General features: G+C 35.7%; 1 protein-coding gene across 3 annotated transcripts in view; it reads left to right on the forward strand.

The window, feature by feature from the left end:
* Positions 1-18,825, forward strand: part of LOC136034364 (cytochrome P450 4C1-like) — a 290,741-nt gene extending 271,916 nt beyond the window's left edge. For all 3 annotated transcript variants that reach the window (XM_065715508.1, XM_065715507.1, XM_065715506.1), the window contains exons 8-11: positions 7,966-8,129; positions 12,362-12,530; positions 14,537-14,716; positions 18,362-18,825. In XM_065715508.1, coding sequence (XP_065571580.1) covers positions 7,966-8,129; positions 12,362-12,530; positions 14,537-14,716; positions 18,362-18,522 — 674 coding nt within the window. In that variant the 3' untranslated portion in view covers positions 18,523-18,825. The remainder of the gene's footprint in view (positions 1-7,965; positions 8,130-12,361; positions 12,531-14,536; positions 14,717-18,361) is intronic.
* The last annotated feature ends 3,052 nt before the right edge of the window (positions 18,826-21,877 follow it).

A 21,877-nucleotide genomic window follows, 5' to 3' on the forward strand; every position in this document is an offset into this window, starting at 1 on the left:
AAAACATTGAAAAAAAATATAAGATAAGAACATGAACTTCCGACAGCAACAGTACAAAAAAAGAAAAGAAGTAAACTAACCATTATCAAGATAAAAACACACACATACCCTCATCCAACTTAAATATAAGAGTCGACTTTTCCACCATAGCATCAACTCAAAACGTCTGAAAATTTCTAAGCGTGCCTCTAACATGAATAACTAATAAATCATTAAAATTTCTATAATTCAAAGTTTTTCTGTGACACATGTCAGAGGAATTGAGCAGTAGCTTGATAGACGCTTAATACACTGTATGTCTCGTGACAAAGGAAATCTAGGACTCGCTACTTCTTATTTGGCATCATATTGGAGCCAAAATAATCAAAAACATATTCTTGGTTCAAAAACATAATCAAAAACATATATATGCAAAATGCGTGGGCATGATGTAACTCTTTGTGACAAATATTAACATTTTTTCTATAAACTACTGTTATATTATAATTATTGAACCAAACTAATTAGAAATTTAAAAAATACTGTAATTTAGTGATATAATACACTTTTTATGTAATGTAATTTAACTTATTATTTAATTTAATTTACAAATCTAGTAGAGTCAAGTGGTATAATTTTTTTTTACAATTGTTTTCTGCTTCTTGGGGGAAAATAAGAAACTATGTGAACATGTCTTCTTAAATCTGGGCCCAGATTTGTTTGCTGAGTCTGCCCTCTTGGGTCCAGGCGCAGCTTTACCTTTATTTCAAAAATGTCCTAAGCTATTCAAAAGCATCACTATTATAATTAGCTCATTAAACTAATTAAAAGTAACTGGAAATACTGAAAATTACTTTAATATGTAACTATAGTTTACTGAAATTAATATAACTGAAGAATAGTATGATTTGATATAATATAATCACTATTTGTCCTTATCTCTTGAATGCTACTTGAAAATATTAAATGTTAAAAATTGCTACTTGAAAATATTAAATGTTAAAAATTACTGAAAAACCTTTAGAACTTGTGTTTTGTAAAAATTACATTAGTTACGTAGAAAAACAACTTACATTAAAAGGGGGTTTATTGTAGGGTTTTATATTTCGGTACAGAAATTAATTTTATGTATTTGCGTTTATAATTTTTTGAAAGAAGTAGAAAATTGAATTTGCCAATTGCCCGTCTGTCCGTGCGGCAAAAATATGAAAAATAAAAAACAAGCTTAAAATAGGTAGGCCTATACCTTTAATTCATTGAAATTTGGATTTTAGCTGAAAGTCCTACCTTCTTTTGATTGGACTTCAACTCTTCTGAAAGTAAACCGATTTTTTTGTTGAAATTTCTTTGCTAGTTTGTAAAACAGATTTAAATAAATGGTTCTTTCACCAAACAGAGTGGTCGTGGTAACCAACTGTAGCGAAACTCTAAAAAACAGAATTTTGATACCAATAGTTACATAAAAAGAATTGTATTTGTTATGCTGATTTTAAATATATCAGTTTCCTCAAGTTTAGTCTTACTTATCAAATGGTACGAGCCTGAGAAAATTTGGCTTATTTTAGAAAATAGGAGAAAACACCCCCTAAAAGTCATAGAATCCTAACGAAAATCGCACCATCAGATTCAGTTTATCAGAAAACCTTAGTGTAGAAGTTTCAAGCTCTACAAAAATGTCTACAAAAATGTGGAATTTTGTATTTTTTGCCAGAAGACCGGTCACGGATGCGTGTTTATTTCTTTTTTTTATGGCACTTCATATTAACCAAGTGACATATAGCAATCGCCAATTCTGTCGGTCTGTCTGTCTGTCGGTCTGTCGGTCCCGGTTTTGCTACTTTAGGCACTTCCAGGTAAGCTAGGACGATGAAATTTGGCAGGAGTATCAGGGACGGGACCAGCTTAAATTAGAAATAGTCGTTTTCCCGATTTGACCATCTGGGGCGGAGTGAGGGGCCGGTTAATTCGGAAAAAATAGAAAAAATGAAGTATTTTTAACTTATGATTGGGTGATGGGATCTTAATGAAATTTGATGTTTGGAATGATATTGTGTCTCAGAGTTCTTATTTTAAATTCTGACCGGATCTGATGACATTGGGGGGAGTTGGTGGGGGGAAACTTAAAATGTTGGAAAACACTTAGAGTTGAGGGATCGGGATGAAACTTGATGGGAAAAATAAGCAGAAGTCCCAGATACATGATTGGCATAATCGGAACGGATCCGCTCTCTTTGGGGTAGTTGGGGGGGGGGGGGTAATTCTGAAAAATTAGAAAAAATGAGGTATTTTTAACTTACGAACGGGTGATCAGATCTCAATGAAATTTGATGTTTAGAAGGATATCGTGTCTTAGATCTCCTATTTTAAATCCCGACCGGATCTGGTGGCATTTGGGGGGGAGTTGGGAGGGGAAACCTAAACTTGGAAAACACTTGGAAAACACAGAGTGGAGGGATTGGGATGAAACTTGGTGGGAAAAATAAACACAAGTGCTAGATACATGATTGACATAAACGGAATGGATCCGCTCTCTTTGGGATAGTTGGGGGGGTATTTCTGAAAAATTAGAAAAAATGGGGTATTTTTAACTTACGAACGGGGTATTGGATCTCAATGAAATTTGATATTTAGGAGGATATCGTGTTTCAAAGCTCTTATTTTAAATCCTGACTGGATCTGGTGACGTTGGGGGAAGTTTGGGGTGGGGGAACCTAAAATCATGGTAAACGCTTAGATTGGAGGGGTCGGGATGAAACTTGGTAGGAAAAATAAGCAGAAGTCTTACCTACGTGATTTACATTATTGGAACGGATCCGATATATTGGGGGGGGGGGGAATTAATTCTGAAAAATAAGAAAAAATGACGTATTTTTAACTTACGAAGGAGTGATCGGATCTCCATGAAACTTCATGTTTAGAAGGACCTCGTAACTCAGATCTCTTATTTTAAATCTCAACCGGATAGGGCGTAATTGGGGGGGGGGGGGGCAGTTGGGGGGGGGTGGAAATCTTAGAAATTACTTAAAGCGGTGAGATCCGGATGAAACTGGATGGGAAGAATAAAAACCTGTCTAAGATACGTGACTGACATAACCGGACCGGATCTGCTCTCTTTGGTGGAATTGGAGGGGTGTAATTTTGAAAATTGAGGTGTTTTTAACTTACGAAAGGGTGACCAGATCTTAATGAAATTTGATATTCTGAAGGATCTTGTGCTTTAAAGTTCTTATTTAAATTCCGACCAGATCCTGTGACGTTGGGGGGATTTGGAGGGGGAAACCGGAATTCTTGGAAAACGTGAAAATTGGGGTATTTTTATCTTACGAATATATGATCGGATCTTAATGAAATTTGATTTTTAGAAAGAATTCATGTCTCAGAGCTCTTATTTCAAATCCTGACCAGATCGTTCGACATTGGGGGGAGTTGGAGGGGGAAATCTTGGAAAAACACTTGGAGTGTAGGAATCGGGATGAAGCTTGGTGGATAGAATAAACAAATGTCCTTGATACGTGATTGACAGAATCATACTGGATTCGCTCTCTTTGGGGGAGTTGGGGGGAGGGGTTCAGTGATTTGGCGAGTTTGGTGCTTCTGGACGTGCTAGGACGATGAAAATTTATAGGCGTGTCAGGGAGCTGCACAATTTGACTTGATAAAGTCGTTTTACCAGATTCGACCATCTAGGGGGCTAAAGGGAGAGGAAAAATTAGAAAAAATTAGGTATTTATGACTTACGAGTGGTTGATCGGATCTTAATGAATTTTGATATTTAGAAGGACATCGTGACTCAGAGCTTTTATTTTAAATCCTGACCGGCATTAAGAATCTTATTTTCCTTTTTAAATCAATCTATTGATTCATAGAATTTTGTTAAAGCTCATACCATATGATCTCTTGGCTCTTAGCTCTTCTCGCCTCGTCAGAAGTGTCATATAAGCTCTTAGCTCTTGTTCTGTTCAGGGATGATCGTATCGACTCAGTTGTCCTAGAATGTCGCGATAAGGCTTATTCTAACAGAAATTAAAAGTTCTAGTGCCTTTTTTAAACGAACAAAAAAATGGAGGGCACCTAGGTCCCCTCCCACGCTTATTTTTTCCCAAAGTCTCCGGATCAAAATTTTGAGATATTCTTTTTGTTCAGTATAGTCGAAAAACCTAATAACAATATCTTTAGGGATGATTTAGTCCTTCACAGTTCCCGAGGGAGGGGTTGCAAGTTACAAACTTTGACCATTGTTTACATATAGTAATGGTTATTGGGAAGTGTAAAGACGTTTTCAGGGGGACTTTGTCGGGTTGGGGGGTAGGGGGTTATGTGGAGGGATCTTTCCACGGAGCAATTTATCATGACGGAAGAGAATTTCCATAAAGGGGGCAAAGGATTTTCTAGTATTATTCATAAAAAAAACAATGAGAAAACAGATTTAAAAAAAAGGTTTTTTTTTACTTCCAACTTACTTCCTTTCTTCCAACTGGAAGTAAGGAGCAGCATCACAACTTAAAACAAACAGAAATTATTACGTATACAAGAGGGTTCGTCTCCTCCTCAATACCTCTTTCTTTACACTAAAGTATTTTAGTAATTTCAGCTATTTATTCTATGGCCTTGGTGATTCAGGAGTCATTCTTAAAGAATTTGTATAAAATTCAAGCTTTAGTATAAAGAGCGAGGTATTGACGAGGGACAACCCCCCCTCGTTTATGTAATAAAAATATACAAATGTAGAAGTTCGTTATGTAAGTTAATTCATAAGTTACGTATATTTATTACTAATAAACACGTTCGTAAAAAAATAAAAAGTTCTAGTTGTCTTTTTAAGTAACCGAAAATTGAAGGACAAATAGGCCTCCTCTGCCACCCCTTTTTTTTATCAAAATCGCCCGATCAAAACCATGAGAAAAGGATTTATAAAAAAAAATTAACACGCAAATTTAAATTTAATTATTCGTGTGTGGTGAGCCAAATCAAAGCATGGATTAATTAAAAAACGTTCAAAAATTAAATAGAAAACGAGAGCGAGGTGTTGACGAGGGGGCGAATCCTTCAGTTACGTAATAAAAATACACGAATATAGAAGCTCGTTACGTAAGTTTATTTTGTAAGTTACGTAGCCTATATTTATTACTAATACAAATGTTCGTAAATAAAATTGCAAGTTCTAGTGGCCTTTTTAAGTAACCAAAAAAATTTGAGGGCAACTAGGCCCCCTCCTTCGCCCCTTTTTTCTCAAAATCATCCGATACAGACTTTGATAAAGCCTTTTGGCCAAAAAAGTAAAATTAATATGCAAATTTCGTTTTAATTATTCATATACGTTGAGCCAAATAAAAACCTTTATTAATTCAAAATTAATTCAAAAATGTTCAGAAATTAAATAAAAAAAAGTTTTATAAATGAAAGTAAGGAGCAACATTAAAACTTAAAACGAACAGAAAATATTCCATATATGCAAGGAGCTGTCCCCTCCTCAACACCCTCCTCTTTACGCTAAATTTTTTATTGTTTTAAAAAGTAGAACTGTGACAAAGAGTCAAACTAGCGTAAAGAGCCGGGCGTTCAGGAGGGGACAGTCCCTTTCATATTCAGAATAATTTCTGTTCGTTTTAAGTTATAATGTCGCTCCTTACTTTCAGTTAAAAAAAAAACTGTTTTTTTTTTTATTTGATTATATATAAAAGCGTAAAAACACACTAGTAATGGGTTTCCAATTAAATTTTAATATAGTTAGTCGTAATATATCCGAGAACAGCCATAGAAATTAAAATCAGGTGGCAAGTAAGTTATAAGTATATATAAGTATCAGCCATTCGAATTAACAGGCGGTAGAGCTAGTTTTTGAAGAACGACCAACCGGGCAAACTGTCTAGGACAGAGCTTCAATTGAAAATCTGACACATATTTTCGGGAATATATCGGGGAGACAGCCAGTTCATATCTTTAAACGGCAGGTCATCTCTTTTTTCTTCAAGGGATGCTTAGAGACTTCATAAAAAGCTCTTTAGGTCCTAGAATAATTTGCACGCTCGCTTTTGGATACCCTCGAGCTTAAAATAGTTATGTGTGAGTTAGTTTACACGACATATGGTGGTTGAGAGACGCAAATACTACCTTTTGTGGCCTTTTGACTAAAGTTGTCTTTTACCTTTAGCCTATGTAAAGCAAACTAAAAAACAATAGGTACATAAGACAGACAATAGTAACATTTTTATTAGATTTTAATAAGTAGCTCTAATATTTTAATGCCAAATCTTGTTGTTTTTTTTTTTTTTTTTTTTTTTTTTTTTTTTTTTTTTTTTTTTTTTTTTTTTTTGCGAGAGCGATAGTTTGGCTCCAAATTCTGTGTTGCTCAAATTTAAATGAGAAATATCAAATTTAAATGAATAATAACTGAGAAACGTAAATCCCCTCAAGCTTAAGATAGTTAGATGTGAGTTAGTCTACACGACATAAGATAGTTGAAAGACACAAATAGTACCTATTGTTCCCTTTTGCTTAATGTTGTCTTTTATCTTTAGCCTATGTAAAGCAAACTAAAATATGTAGATAGATAAAACAGACAATAGGAACATTTTTATATATTTTTTAATAAGTAGCTTCTTGATTTTTAATGCTAAATCATGTTGATTGTTTTTTTTTTGCGAGAGTGATAGTTTTGCTCCAGATTTTGTCTTGCTCAAATTTATTCTACTTTAATTTGGGCTGGGTATGTAGCTTTTGCCCGGATAGGTTTTTGCGACGTTGAATATCGCTTGAGCTGCATTCCAAGTCAGTGAAATTTTGCTGGGTCTAGTTTTGTATGAGTTCTGTATGACAGTTTTGCTAGTTTGAATGTAAATGCCCTTAGTTTTCAAGGTAAGACTTATAATTCAGTTAAGAATTTTTAAATAATACATTTTTGTTTAATTTTCACACTTGAATTCATGCTAAGGTTAGAAAATCTTTCCCTTGAAAATTCACTTATTGAAAGTGATAGGTGCCATTATAGAAACTGGGTTAAAGAAACAAGAGCACTCAGAAACAACAAGTGAATTACTTAGTGAATTTGCGCAATTATTATGCTCTATTAAAAGCCGTTTGGACAACACAAAATAATTTAACCCGAGTAATTTGAAATAGTAGAAATTTCTTGATCTATCTTTCCCTTTTCATGCGTCTGTGTTGTCCGTATTGTACGGAACATTGCAGTTGAAATGAAAAATCACTTGAGATAAATATCTTGAAGCTCCATAGGCCCTTTTAAGAAAGGTTCTAACTGGAAGATATTTATTTTTTTCCGATAGGAGAATAGATCAAGAATTTTCCACCTAGAAAGAAACGAAATGGAACTTGTAGAGCTCTGACGCACAAAAAGCAAATATTCAATAACAGCCATGAACACAATTGAATAATTGTAATTATTGGTACTGGGTTGCACTGCTAAATGTCTTGTTCTCTCAACGTGTCAGTCTAGCGCAATCGTTGGGTGCCTGCCTAGTATGGGATTATTTGGTTTTGTTAATACAGATAGTAAATGTTTCATAGCGAATTTTAGCTATTGCTTAGTCTAGCATGCAGTTGTATTTAAGTTTCAACTGTATAGCGATGAACGGATAAAAGTGTTTTTTTTCTTCAACTACGTTTCACAGTTCCAGGAAAATATCTAGTTTTGGGAATGTAAATATTGAAAATACATTTTGAATCAATATGGATACTCAGATAGGCAAATGCTTGATATTTATTATATAAGCAAATCTTACTTTAGCATACACTGATATTTTGACATCCTTTATAGGTGCTGATATATGACATGATTTATAGGTTTAACATTTTGCAATGCAGGTAAAAGTGAAAGTACCCAGTGTAAAGGTAAAAGTTGATATGTTTCACGAATGCAAAACAAATTTAAATACCCAGAACGTTTTTTTCTTCCTGGGGAAATCCATCTCCCCACCCCTTCATATGAAATAGCTAAACAAGATAAAAATCAGTAAGATTTTTTTTCAGGTCGGAAGCCTGTATTTCTAGATTTATTGCTATCAAAAGATTTGGAGCTCAGTGACTCAGATATTCAAGAAGAGGTTGACACTTTCATGTTTGAAGGTCACGATACAACCGGTGCTGGCATCGCTTGGTGTCTTTATGAGCTGGGAAGGCACCCTGAAATTCAGGCAAGCATCTCTATACATTTTGAGCTAATTACAAGGCTAAGTTTCTAAATTTTAAAGTGAAGTATTTCAAGCTAAATTTAGACGCCAAAAATAATCGCCTATTTTCTGCCCAAATATTTTTAAGAGTAAAGTCGATCTGGTTTAGTCATACAGATTGAAAATCATCTCATATTTTAACTTTGACTGCGGTATAACATGCCTATCTTTCTTTTAAACAGTTGTACGTGGAATGGACGGGGAGTGGTGGAGTGTTGGTCAATCCACTTTGTCCTTCAGTCATATGGTTCAAAAAAAATCTTCCAGTATTTTGATTCAAACATGGTAAAGCATGCCTGTCTTTTTGCTAAACAATTGGCTGGGATATTGGGGGGCGTTTGACCATAATAATTCAAGATCCTTGTATCCCTTCACTTCAAGCAACTGTAAAGCATGCCCACCATTCTGTGAGAAAGTTGACGGTGAGAATGGCGGGGGAATATTGGATGAGCCATGGAACAACTCTATGCTTCCGATGTCATTGGTAAAAAACACACAATAAAGGGCAAGAGAGGAGTAGGGGTTGTTTAAGTGTTCAAAATCCTAAACTTGCCTCCGATCTTACTAACTTTGAAATCTTGGTATGATTCTTGCTCAAAATAAGTGCAGCTTGCCCACCTGTTAGAGCCTTTTTGGAGGGCCACAAGGTCCTCAAATCATGCAAATTACCAATCCATCTAAGATTCTGTTCAAACTTACCTACCTTTGTGCTTAAACGTGGCCACTTTTGCTCTCTTGTTATATGAATTGACAGTATTAGCATAATTCCAGTCCAAACAAGTTTTTTCCAAAAAGCAAGCAGCAGGATGGGAGTGGGGAGGTGCCACTGAACCATGTTTACTCTTTCATCACACAAATTGAAAATCCTTGCGGGATTCTGGTTTAAAAATGTCCAATACGTTAACTTTTTCTATAAAAGTTGGAATGGAAGGGATGGAGGAAGGGGCTACCGGATGAAAAGGGCTGGGGCCCACTGTTTGCCATTAAATTTGGTTTTGAATGAATCAGGTCTTTTCACTAAATTTTGTATTTCACTAAATGTATTTCACTAAATTTTGTCCAAAAGACTGATGAATTGTATATTAATAAACACTACAAGGAGTATCAATCAGCGTTAAAAAAAAAAATAATTATCAAATAAAAAAAATGATTTTTTTTTTGTCATAGACTAACTTTCTAATATCACCCCTAAAAAAAAGAGCAAAGGGAAACCACATTTTTTTTTAAGCAGTGAGAGAACTACCGTCACCTACGAGGTGCCTCTTATGAAAACACCAAAATAAAACAAACAACTCAACAAAATCATAAGTAGGAATGGCTTCCAAAGTACATTGCAGTATTTTCAGACCCATTGAAAAACATTGCAAATTTTTATCCCTAGATTCTTTATTTATTTTTCGAGAACGGAGAACTAGCATTTTTAGCTAGTTTAGATTTTTAGCAACTTCACATAAAGATTCAAATTGACACCGCTCAAAGAAACAAAAGCTTAATGGGATAACTTCAGACTGTCCTTTCTGATAGCAACTATAAAACTTTATTTAACTCACACATTGTTGGCTCTGGCACAATGACAAGTGAAAGCCACCTTTTTTGGCCCAGTCAAGGGTCATATGCAGCTCTCCAAAATGAAATATTATATTCCTTAATCCGGACAGAGGTCTATATTTACCTTAAAAATTGTAGTGGTTATGTATGCGATGAAAAAACGAAGACCTAAAGAAAGATGATTGAGAAACTAAAAACAAAACGAGGGTGATTCCCTCCTTCTTTTTTTCGGGTGAAACAAAACGAGGGTCGTAGTGTTCTTTCTATTTAGGGTAACTTCGAAAGGCTTGTTTCTTTTTTTATTTTGCATTATGGATGGCTCGGCGGAGGTTTTTTGCCAAAATATCAGCTTTGTCTTTACATTTCATTCACTAGATGAAAATCACCCTTGTTTCATTTTTTGTTTTTTGATTATTTTTTTTTTTTGTTCTTTGTTTTTCATCGTATATTATTTGTAGCCTGTGTGGTCGCCGCCCGTGTTTATAGGTACTAGACCCTTACCAATTTTTAGTACCTGAATCAAATAAAGGTTAAAGTTGGATTAACTCATAATCTTAAACTAATTGAAAATTGTAAGAAATGTTGGAAATCTGAATCTTACTAAAACTGTATTTGCACATTCTAAAGTAATCCACGACTAACCTTTTTTCACTAACGCCAAAGTAAAGCTAACAATTTCCCTCGAGAACCTTACATGTCATTTGTGTCCCAGTATCCCAGTCTGTAATCTCTCTTTGAGTATCCTGGTCGTCATTTATATTCCCTCTGTCCCGGTGTCCCGGTCGTCATTTGTGTCCCGGTCTGTAATTTCTCTTTGAGTGTCCCGGTCGTCATTTATATTCCCTGTGTCCCGGTCGTCATTTGTGTCCAGGTGTCCCGGTCTGTAGTGTTCCCAAGATTGATTACATGTAAATGTAATAAATAAATCTGGACGACCATAGAGACGAACATACGCAATAGCATCTTGAGCATATTCATGCATATGACGGGGACTGCCAGTATATGACGAAGGTAAAATCGTTAATCTTCCAACGTTTGTGGTATTACCGTCATTTACAACTGCATCTCGCAAATGAATGTATTGTTCAGAGCGGAGCTTGGTCTGATTCAGACGGATAAATAGCAAACGTTTTGATTCAATTTCTGCATACATATCAACGACGTATTGGTGAAACAATTGACGGCATTTTAAAATATAATGGTCTTCATCCTGCCGAATCATTAGTCTATAGGAATAATAATGCATTGCACTGCATTTCTTATTCATTTCTTTGTTAGTGGCTGGATTTATCAATTTAATATTAAAGTGATAGCCGTCGGCTCTATCCCAAAAAATGATAGGATATTGTAGGGCATCGTAGCATCGATGAGTTTCAGCAATTCTTACCAACTGAGCGTTTCGCTTATGAAGAATAATATCTCGAGGTAAAAACTGATCACCGACCATAACGATTGCCACTTCGTCGATAGTTGGAGCATTGTATCTACGCACATGTTGGCCAGGAGGCGTTTTGTCAGCGGAAATAACAATTTTATGCGGATCAGTAGGCATCAAATCGATGGCTGTTTTGAACAGACGCACTAAATTATTACTTTCGTGGAAAAGATGTTGCAATTGGGAAACGATTGTCCTTTCAACGTCGGGAGAAATTTCGCAACGTGCATTCAATTCAGAATTTCTATCACTGATGAAGTACAATTGTAAAAATTTATGATTCTCGCCTGAGAATGGTAGAAGGGACCCTGCTCTATGATAAATTTGCCCTTTTACTTTGAAAGTAGGCATAAATTGATCTGGATTTTCGATTTGTGCACCAAACGACGTCATTCGGAAACATGAGTTATATTTTCTGATCTGTGATAAAAAACGCTTGGATTCTGACGTAGTTCCAGTAAGCAAAGTCTTCAATGGCTCTGGTGGTGCAGCCAGTAGAGGAAGTTTAACTTTTCCTGAGGTGCAACACATTCCCATTGTTTCACCATTGAATTTCAAGGCCTTGCAATAGGGACAAATCTTAGACATAGTCCCGATTTGAGCACATCTACTCAAGCTATAATCATCGACTGGGCTGTACCTGAATGCCAGGCGATAATTTTCAGGTTGCTCTTGTGATTCCTCGGCACGCTTTCTTTTCTTACTTTCTCTATCAGCCGCAAGCCTGTTTTCACACTGTTGTTGTGATTCCTCGGCACGCTTTCTTTTCTTACTTTCTCTTTCAGCCGCAAGCCTGTTTTCTTGCTGTTCTTATGATTCCTCGGCACGCTTTCTTTTCTTACTTTCTCTATCAGCCGCAAGTTTTTTGGCATAGACTCTTTGAGCAGCTTCCTCGGCTGTTGCCATTTTAGGTTCTTCAGTCATTTTACAATTAAACATTTTTCCGTCCACGATCTTCTTACAATTAAAAATTTGTCTTTGAACGACTTTCTTAAATACTTTTAATGACGTCATACGTTATAACAAACATGACGAAAACTAACTTCATTACGACATGACGACATGATGACATGACGTCACTCGACAGATAGACGGACAGACAGACGGTAACATATGTTACTATATATCATATAATATATATTACTATTAATAATATATACTATAATAAGTATATATTTATTTACTCTATACTTGACCGTTCAATCTAATTTAGGAGAAGGCCTTTGAAGAAATCCAGTCTGTATTGGCCAAATATGATGGAAAGATTGATTCAAGAAGCCTAAGCGAAATGAAATATTTGGAGGCTTGTATTAAGGAGACACAGAGGATCCGCCCAAGTGTACCAGTGGTTGTAAGAGAAGCAACAGAAGACTTTCAGTCGGGTAAATTATTCCTTCTTCTTTTCATTTAGGAAACATAATCAAGTTTTGTACATCATCATCAAATACTTTGTAGATCATCATCAAATTCAGCATATTATTTTGTCTTATGTTCAAATTATTTTTGTGGAATTTTAATTGTAAGAAAAAACGTCACAATTTGATTCGTAGTCATCTATCCATTAAAGGAAGAATAATTGTAATCTATATAATTTATATTTATAATTAATAATTATATATATATATATATATATATATATATATATATATATATATATATATATATATATATATATATATTATATATATATATATACATATATATATATATATATATATATATATATATATATATATATATATATATATAGTTATATAATTTATAATACTATATAATTTATATTGTGGTTGCATCGGTAGCTACAACCTAGTAAAGTACCATACCAAGGACAATAGTAACAAAAAAAGTAGACTGAAACCCCCCGAATAGTTGTTTGGAAAAACCTATTTAATGTGAATGATGACCGTTCGTATGTATTTTAATAGCAACATCATTTGTTCCCAGGGGTGATTGAATCGTTTTGGTAACTACTTTATGAAAATTCTTTCAGTCAAACTTTCTGGCCATAAAAAACGATGTAGATAGGTCATGAGCTACGGAAAATTCGTTTAGAGTCTCAATTTTGAGAAAAATTTTTCTCTGTATGATGTCACATTTATATGCATCTTAAGAGCAACTTACATCAGTTTTTTTCTTAGGGTGATCGTATAGTTTTGATATCTATTAATATATGGACCTTAGCGTAACTTATCGTGGTTGCAGCGGTAGCTACAACCTTGTAAAGGACGAACCGTGGCTGATAGCGCTGTAGACCGAGTTTCCTGTAGGAGGTATGGAGACAATCTTTACGGCACCCCGCTGGCATGAGAATTCATCTAAAATTGATCTGTGAGGACAGCGCCCAACTTCGAAGTGGAATTTCATCCAAAACAGTTGGGATATTATGGTTATTAGAACATCGGCAAAAATGCTTATATTTAGATTTTCAAATACAATATCTGAAACTTATTCCAGGCTAACTCTACCTTGTTTGAATAAGTCTCTGGTATGTGAACTGATGATGGTCGGAATGGGAGTGGCGGGTGCAAACTCTTTAGCCTTAGATGATTTACCCTGAAATCTCTGGTTTAATAACCTTGAGCCTTTTGATTAAAAAAAAATGTACCCCCTAACTAGTTTACAAATTAGTAAAAGCTTTGGGTGCCAACCTAACTTGAATCTTTCAATCTCGATACAATTAAAAAAATTATTGTTCCAACTATTAGATGCAAATTGCTCTTTAAATATAGTATTCAGGAGGGAATAATGACCTGTGTATCAGAAAAAAAAATGTAGTGATGTTGCGAGAACGCGAGCCTTTGAACGATTTTCGATTATAATTCGATATTCTTTTGAATCTACTAACTCACAAAAAGCGAGAATAAATTTTCCATCATTTCAGATAACTATTTCTTATACATCTGCTACGCAAAGCAAGAACAATGTCTTTTGTCAATTTTTATTTTCTACTAATTGTTTTTTAACCGTCAGGATAGCGTTATAAGTCACTAAGACTGTCGTAAAACCGCGAAACTTGATTTGGTGGACTCGAATTTTTATGAACTGGCAGAACCCATTTTGGAGCTGAGAGCGCCTCCGTCATTATACTTTACGATCATTACAATCGATCATTTGCAAAAAGGGTTTAAAAAATGGAAGCATGCATTTTTTTGACGACAATTCCAGATTTTCCTTTGACGATCCGTCGAAGCATCATCTAACGGTATCTGTCGGTTTCTATCTAACTTATCAAAATTTTTACATTTTCTATAATATGGTACTGACCTTGAATTCCGTGTTTATTTAATTTTTACTGTCGCTTTGTGTGAATGGCCTTAGTGTTGTTATTTTTTGCCACTACTTGCCTTGTTTTAATCTTATTATGAATAATTAAACTGAATTTTCTTAGGTGAATATGTTGTTCCAAAAGGAGCACAAGTTTCTGTTCTCATAATGTCTATTCACATGGACCCAGAATTTTATCCTGATCCAGAAAAATACAACCCTGAAAGATTCTTTAGTGGAGAGCAAGTGAAAAGACACCCCTATTCCTTCATTCCATTCAGCGCAGGACCAAGGAATTGTATTGGTAAGAATATTTTTAATCAAATAAAGTTTTTTTTTCCCTGTGCAAGGCCGTATCAGGGGGGGGGTCAGGGAGTTTGAACCCCCCTCCAAAATGTTTCTCTGACTCGTGTAAGAATATTTTTAATCAAATAAAGTTTTTTTTTCCTTGTGCAAGGCCGTATCAGGGGGGGGGTCAGGGAGTCTGAACCCCCTCCAAAATGTTTCTCCGACTCGTAGAAACATAACAAAATCAATATAAAAATTTTTGATGTTTTAAAGTTTTTTTTTGTCACCGCCCTCCCGAAAAAAAATCCTGGATACGGCCCTGTCCCTGTATAAGAGGCAGTTTACAAAAATAGTAGTTTTTTTTTACAGAAATATACTACTGAGGCAAGGTTTGCCCTTGTTAAATCATTTGATCAAGGTTCGAACCTTGGTCACTTGGCTAAAGAGGTTCTTGGCTTCCCCTGTCACTGGGATGTGTCATCCTTGACTGATGAAATCCTTCCATCCCCCAAACTCTTTGTATTCTGCAGGGATTGATGTAGACAGATGCTTATGCCGAGACAGCACCCCAAACATTGTCCTGAAACGCTGCTGCTTGGAGCTACCCGACCCTTTATCATCCTTGTAGTGGCTGCTCTTTCGCTCTACATCCTTTTTCAAGCCATGAAAGCCATGACACTTCCACTTCTCTAAAGCCAAACGATGATTGAATGAACAGAGCCTCTTTAAGCTTTAAGTCTTCTCTCAGAGGAAAGTCAACAAGAGCGTTTTAAGTGCAACACTTAGCGAGTACCTTCAATGAAATAAGCAAACAAGTGATGGACGGGGTGGATGCTGAAGGAAGACGGAAACGATCTACGCTAGACTGCTTCATGGTCATGGTTCTTTTATACTGGATCAAGCTCCTTGTTGAAGGTTACGATAGATTCCATATTTCAAGGGGTTTCGAGGTGAGTGAAGCAGTTAGGCCTTCACAAATCAGGTTGGTTATGTGATGGGAATCATCTAGCTTGCTACTCAGGCGCTTCATGTGGAGATCAAGCTAGGTGCCTTGTCCTCCGGTTTCAAACAATTCGTGGTAACGAACTGTAGTAAGGAGCGACCCGGCTCAATAGTAAACGAAGCACTAAATAACGGAATTTTGATGCTAAACTATACATCAAAAGAATCGGATTTTCATGCTTATTTTAAATATATAAGTTTCATCAAATTTGGTCTTTGTCATCAAAAGTTACGAGCCTGAGAAAATTTGTCTTATTCTAGAAAATAGGGGAAAACACCCCCTAAAAGTCACAGAATCTTAACGAAAATCACACCATCGCATTCGGCGTATCAGAGAACCCTATAGTAAAATTTTCAAGCTCCTATCTACAAAAATGTGGAATTTCGTATTTTTTGCCAGAAGACAAATCACGGGTGCGTGTTTATTTGTTGTTTTTTTTTTCCCCAGGGGTCATCGTATCGACCAAGTGGTCCTAGAATGTTGCAAGAGGGCTTATTCTAACGGAAATGAAAAGTTCTAGTGCCCTATTTAATTGACCAAAAAATTGGAGGGCACCTAGGCCCCCTCCCACGCTCATTTTTTCTCCAAAGTCAACAGATCAAAATTTTGAGATAGCCATTTTGTTCCACATAGTCAAAAACCATAATAACTATGTCTTTGGGAATGACTTACTCCCCCACAGTCCCTGGGGGAGGGGCTTTAAGTTACAAACTTCGACCAGTGTTTACGGTAAATGACGACTTATACTTATTGACGGCATGACTGCCTGTCCATGGATTATTCTTTATGGTTGATTGTGTGTGGCTATGCTGTTTGACCTATGTGATTGTATGGATGAGTAGGGTTAAGGCCTCATTCAAGTGCTGGTCTATATTAATCACTAATTTAGGAAAACAGTCTTCCTTTTCTCCTTCTGTCTCTTTTTTTTTTTTTTTTTTTTTTTTTTTTTTTTTTTTTTTTTTTTTTTTTTTTTTTTTTTTTTTTTTTTTTTTTTTTTTTTTTTTTTGTGTTTGTGCTGTAGCATTGGTGATTTCTCTTTTCATGATATAATAATGGTTATTGGGAAGTGTACAGTCGTTTTCAGGGGATTTTTTTTTGGTTTTGGGGGTGGGGTTGAGGGGAGGGGGCTATGTGGGAGGAGCTTTCCTTGGAGAAATATGTCATGGGGGAAGAAAAATTCAATGAAAAGGGCGCAGGATTTTCTAAAATTACTATAAAAAAGAACAATGAAAAAATAAACATGGAAAAGTTTTTTCAATTGAAAGTAAGGAGTAGCATTGAAACTTAAAACGAACAGAGATTATTACGCATATGAGGGGTTCTAAAAATACTTTAGCATAAAGAGCGAGGTATTTAGGAGGAGATAAATACCTCGCTCTTTATGCTATAGTATTTTTAGTAATTTCAACTATTTATTCTACGGTCTTTCTGATTCAGGGGTCATTCTTAAAGAATCGGCACAAAACTTACGATTTAGTGCAAAGAGCGAGGTATTAACGAGGGTACAAACCCCCTCATATACATAATAAAAATTTAAGAATATAAAAGTTTGTTACGTAAGTTAATTCTTAAGTTACGTATAGTTTTTACTAATAAAAAAATTCGTTAAAAATTAAAATTTATAGTTGTCTTTTTGTGTAACCGAAAAATTGCATGGCAACTAGGCCTCCTTCCCCATCCCTTATTTCTCAAAATCGTCTGATCAGAACTAAGAGAAAGCCATTTAGCCAAAAAAGGAATTAAAATGTAAATTTCATTTTAATAATTTATGTGTGGAGAGCCAAAATCAAACATGCATTAATTCAAAAACGTTCAGAAATTACATAAAAAAAAACTAGTTTTTCTAACTGAAAGTAAGGAGCGACATTAAAACTTAAAACGAACAGAAATTACTCCGTATATGAAATGGGTTGTCCCCTCCGCAATCCTTCGCTCTTTAAGCTAAAGTTTGACTCTTTACCACAATTCTGCTTTTTAAAACAATTAAAAGCTTTAGCATAAAGAGCGAGGGATTGCGGAGGGGACAACCCATTTCATATACGGAGTAATTTCTGTTCGTTTTAAGTTTTAATGTCGCTCCTCACTTTCAGTTCGAAAAACTAGTTTTTTTTATGTTTTACTACTAGGATCCTTTTGTGTAGTATGATTCACTTATGTATAAACCTTTGGATAGTCAAACCAAGTTTTATTTATGCGCTTTTCCCTATTTATACAGAAAAGGGTATGAAGGATCTTTTTTTAAGGGATCTCTTTTTTAGGATATTTTTAGAGAAGGATCTAAACTTACTTAAAAGAATGCAAAAATTATCCATGTTTTTCATGGATTTTCAACGTATTTTCAAAAGAAAAATAAGACAACAATTTATTTAGCTGGTAAAAATTTAATAATACCCTAAAATTAGAAAAATCAACAACAAAAAAATGGAGAAAAAACGAATTTTATTTTTGAGAAGCGAACTTTTATCCAGAAGTGAGTAACAGACATTATTCTGGCCAAGGATGATGTTTAGGTGTTTGTTGATGATCTGAGGCTAGGCCAATGTGTGTTGATGGTAGTATAGGTTTTATCAACCTATACTACCTCCTTTCAGGAGTAAGTGGACAATATTCTTTTACATTCTATAGCCTATTGGTTGTAGTTTTTCTTTTCAATTCTAGGTCAAAGGTTTGCGATGTTGGAGACGAAGACAACTATTGCTTTGTTTCTTAACAAATTTATTGTTCGATCAAAAGAACCAATCTCAGCAATTAAGCCACAAGCAGAACTAATTCTAAAACCAGATATTGGCTTGTTCATTGAGGTGATCCAAAGAGACTAATATCCACAAGGGCAATTCCGAGGAGAACAAGGGAACAGCAGCTCTCCTGAAGAAATCAGACATATACACGAGGAGCAAAATTATTTATAATCGTGAACAAAAAAGGACATTTTCTTGGAAACTGTATTTTATGTTTTAACCCTTGCTCCCCTTCTCTGTTAAAAATCTCTACTGGGGCTCTTGAAAAAGAAAACCAGGCGTATTTTTCTTTATTGTTCCGTCGATCTGCTAATTGTTTGATGTTTTATGAGATTCGTATTTTGAGGGATTTTAGTGTAGAATTATACGCTTCACCATTTGAAATATGTTGTTTGTGTAACCCCAAGGACAAGAGCCATTCATATACACCGTCAAATAGCGTCGCAATTTTATTTGATATACTCGCAGGTATTCATTTTGTTAGGGGGCACATTCTTTGAGAAAATGAAAAAATGGGCTGATTTGAATAGGAAATATAAGAAATTGTATCACAAATCGCGGTTGGATTATAAAAATTCGGAAAGGAGGGACAGGGCCCTTCCCCTTATTGGTTCTCTATCATTGTCTGTTACGTCTTCCTGCTTTGTTGCGACATCAATTTCTGAGTATTGTGGTCCAAAATATCCAGCTATTTTTCAAGTTTAGTTATTTTTTCGGAAAAAAAAACGGCTTGCACAGGTACAAATAAGTGTTACAGAAGAACAAAAAAGGGATTTTGGTTAATTACTAATTCTAAAAGCTTGACCCGTTTGAACTGTCAAAAAAATAGAAAAATAATCTTGGCGTCATAATCTCCACTTTCAAAATTGTGCTTTTAGGTTACTGTCAAACAAAATAAACGCAATTATAGTTCAAACCCAATGTCACTCCTCTTATGTCTATAAGTCATATATATCACTTTCAAATCACTGAAATTGTTTGCTGAGCTGCAATCACAGCAGGGCGAATTATATTCAGTCCCACTTCGATCTTTCTTATCTACATTATTATGCTGATTTTCTCTTTAGAACAGCGTAGCAACTGATTGTTGGCAATTACCTCATCCTGAGGTCTGACAATGTTAGGTACGCTTTTCATCCATCGCAATCTATTCAAAGCCTCCCTCTTTCCAGCCTCCCAGGAAGTTCCCATTTCCCTCTAATCTTTCTTTATGACATCCTCCCACCCCAACCGCGGACGACATGCTTTCCGCTTAGCCCTAGACGGTTGGCCGAAAAGCACAATCTTCGACAATCTATCATCCTTCATATGCAGAACGTGTCCTAGCCATCTCATCCTTTCTGTCATTATAGCCCTGAAAAGCAGGAGTGAACGACACTTTTCGCACAGTCGACTGTTTGAAATACACTCAGTCAGCCCAGTACCAAGAACAATCCGTAGACAATTCCTCTGGAGAATATCTAGCAAATCTTCATCTACTTTTCGGAGTGCCCATGCTTCATAACCATATTTGACCACCGTCATCACTGTATCTTCCAGTATTCTAATTTTTGTTTGCAGACTTATCTTCCTTTTTTTTCCAAACTCTTTTTAACTGCGGAAAACACCTTGAGCCTTGACTATTCTACTTTTAACATCTTCACTGCTCCCACCGTCTTAACTAATAATACTACCAAGATAAAGCTGTCAACCTGATCAATCTTTTCATTACCCAACGTCACCTTTTCATCTTCACTTGGTCATGTCTAGCTTTTGGGACAAAGGGTGATTTTTGCATACTTCAGATGGAATGCAGAAACGCAAGGGACTTGGTGCAGTGGACACTTCATCAGTCTTTTTTCTTTCTTTTTTATGGGGGTGACTGTTATCATAACATCGATTAATGGGTCTTATTAATGGGAGTAAACTGCGAAGAGCTCAAAACCATGTAGTTACCAGGATGGGCCCCAGAAATTACCAAACCTCCATTCAATTGAAGGAGCCCGGGACTTCTTACTTTCAAGTCGTTGGCAAGCATGGGAACTCTGTGTGGGTACTCTGTGTAAGTTTTAAGAGCATCAGTTTTACGACCACGCCACATGTGAATACTTGTTTGATGCTGTGGTAAATTGCACACACTGTTGCAATAAGAACATAGTAACCAAACAGGTCACATTTCCCCTGTGGCGTCGCAAGCCTTACTAATAAACAATCACTAGGAGGGGAGCTCAATCGCCTCCCCAGAGAAAAATTCTGTTGGAAAAATTATTACAGTTTTGCAAAAACATCGTTAATAAAAGAAGTCTAGTTGCAAAATTTATAAGTGAAACTGCAAGAAAGATAGTATCCTTGCTTAGGCTGGTTTAGTGTACGGGAGTAATATAGTAATGGTAACTAAATGTCATAACTTGGTCTTGAGAAACATGGTATTTGGTTACTAAATAACCCAAAAGTAAACACGACACTTGCATGATGCTAAGACGGATAACATAATTGCGTTATTGCAAATAGAAAATTGTATCATCGATATAGGACGGGGAGCATACAGTGATTACAGCAGGCATCACAGTGTACTATAATTAAAAACCACCATCTAGTAGTATTCACAGCTAATTTGAAGCTGAACTTTGATGGCTTTTAGAGTGACAAATTTGACAATTTGAGAGAACTTTTCCCAGACTGGTTGGATATAAAACTGGAGAGCGTAGATTTTAATCATAAATTGGATGGATGAGTGATTTTAGCCAAAGATTTTGTGATGTTGCAGGCAATTTTCTGGGAAGAGAAAATAAATAGGGCTCATGATGGAAAAGGAAGCTGCCAAGTCTTTTTTAGGTTGGGAAGGTATTAGTAATAGAATGCTACTTGCTCATTTTATGATTTAAGTTACAACCAATACAATACTTGGTCATAAAATGGCCCGTAAGTTAACATGGTTTTCACAGGATGCTAAGACAGTTAACCTTATTGATTATGTTATTTTAAACCGAAGAATGGTGGGAACGAAGGCAGCACTTTTCCCCAGAGGGTGTGTGTGTGGGGGGGGGGCCATCATCCACACACGCATAGTTATTTGACCTTCCAACTATGCTTAACCAAATGGCTATCTCAGAACTTTGTATGTCTGGGAAAAAGGCGGTTTGGGGAGGGGGTAGTTGCCCTCCAATCATTTTGGTTACTTAAAAAGAGCACTAGAACTTTTAATTTTTGTTCGAATGAGCCCTCTTCTGCATGGGCGTCCATAAGCTGAATTTCGTGGGGGACTTACCTGGTTTAATCGGTACTTCAAATGCTTTATAATAGAAATCTCAAAAAAAAAAATATCATAGGCATCGCAATAGCGCTGCCTAAGTAAAGAGCTATATGGGCACAATGTATTATTATTTTTTTCAGACCAGGCCATTTCTTATAGAAAAAAAATGTCGTAGAAACTTCAAAGAGCTCATTCGATTGGAAA

Source organism: Artemia franciscana, chromosome 13, assembly GCF_032884065.1.
Source record: "Artemia franciscana chromosome 13, ASM3288406v1, whole genome shotgun sequence".
In the NCBI taxonomy this organism is placed as follows: Eukaryota; Metazoa; Arthropoda; class Branchiopoda; order Anostraca; family Artemiidae; genus Artemia; species Artemia franciscana.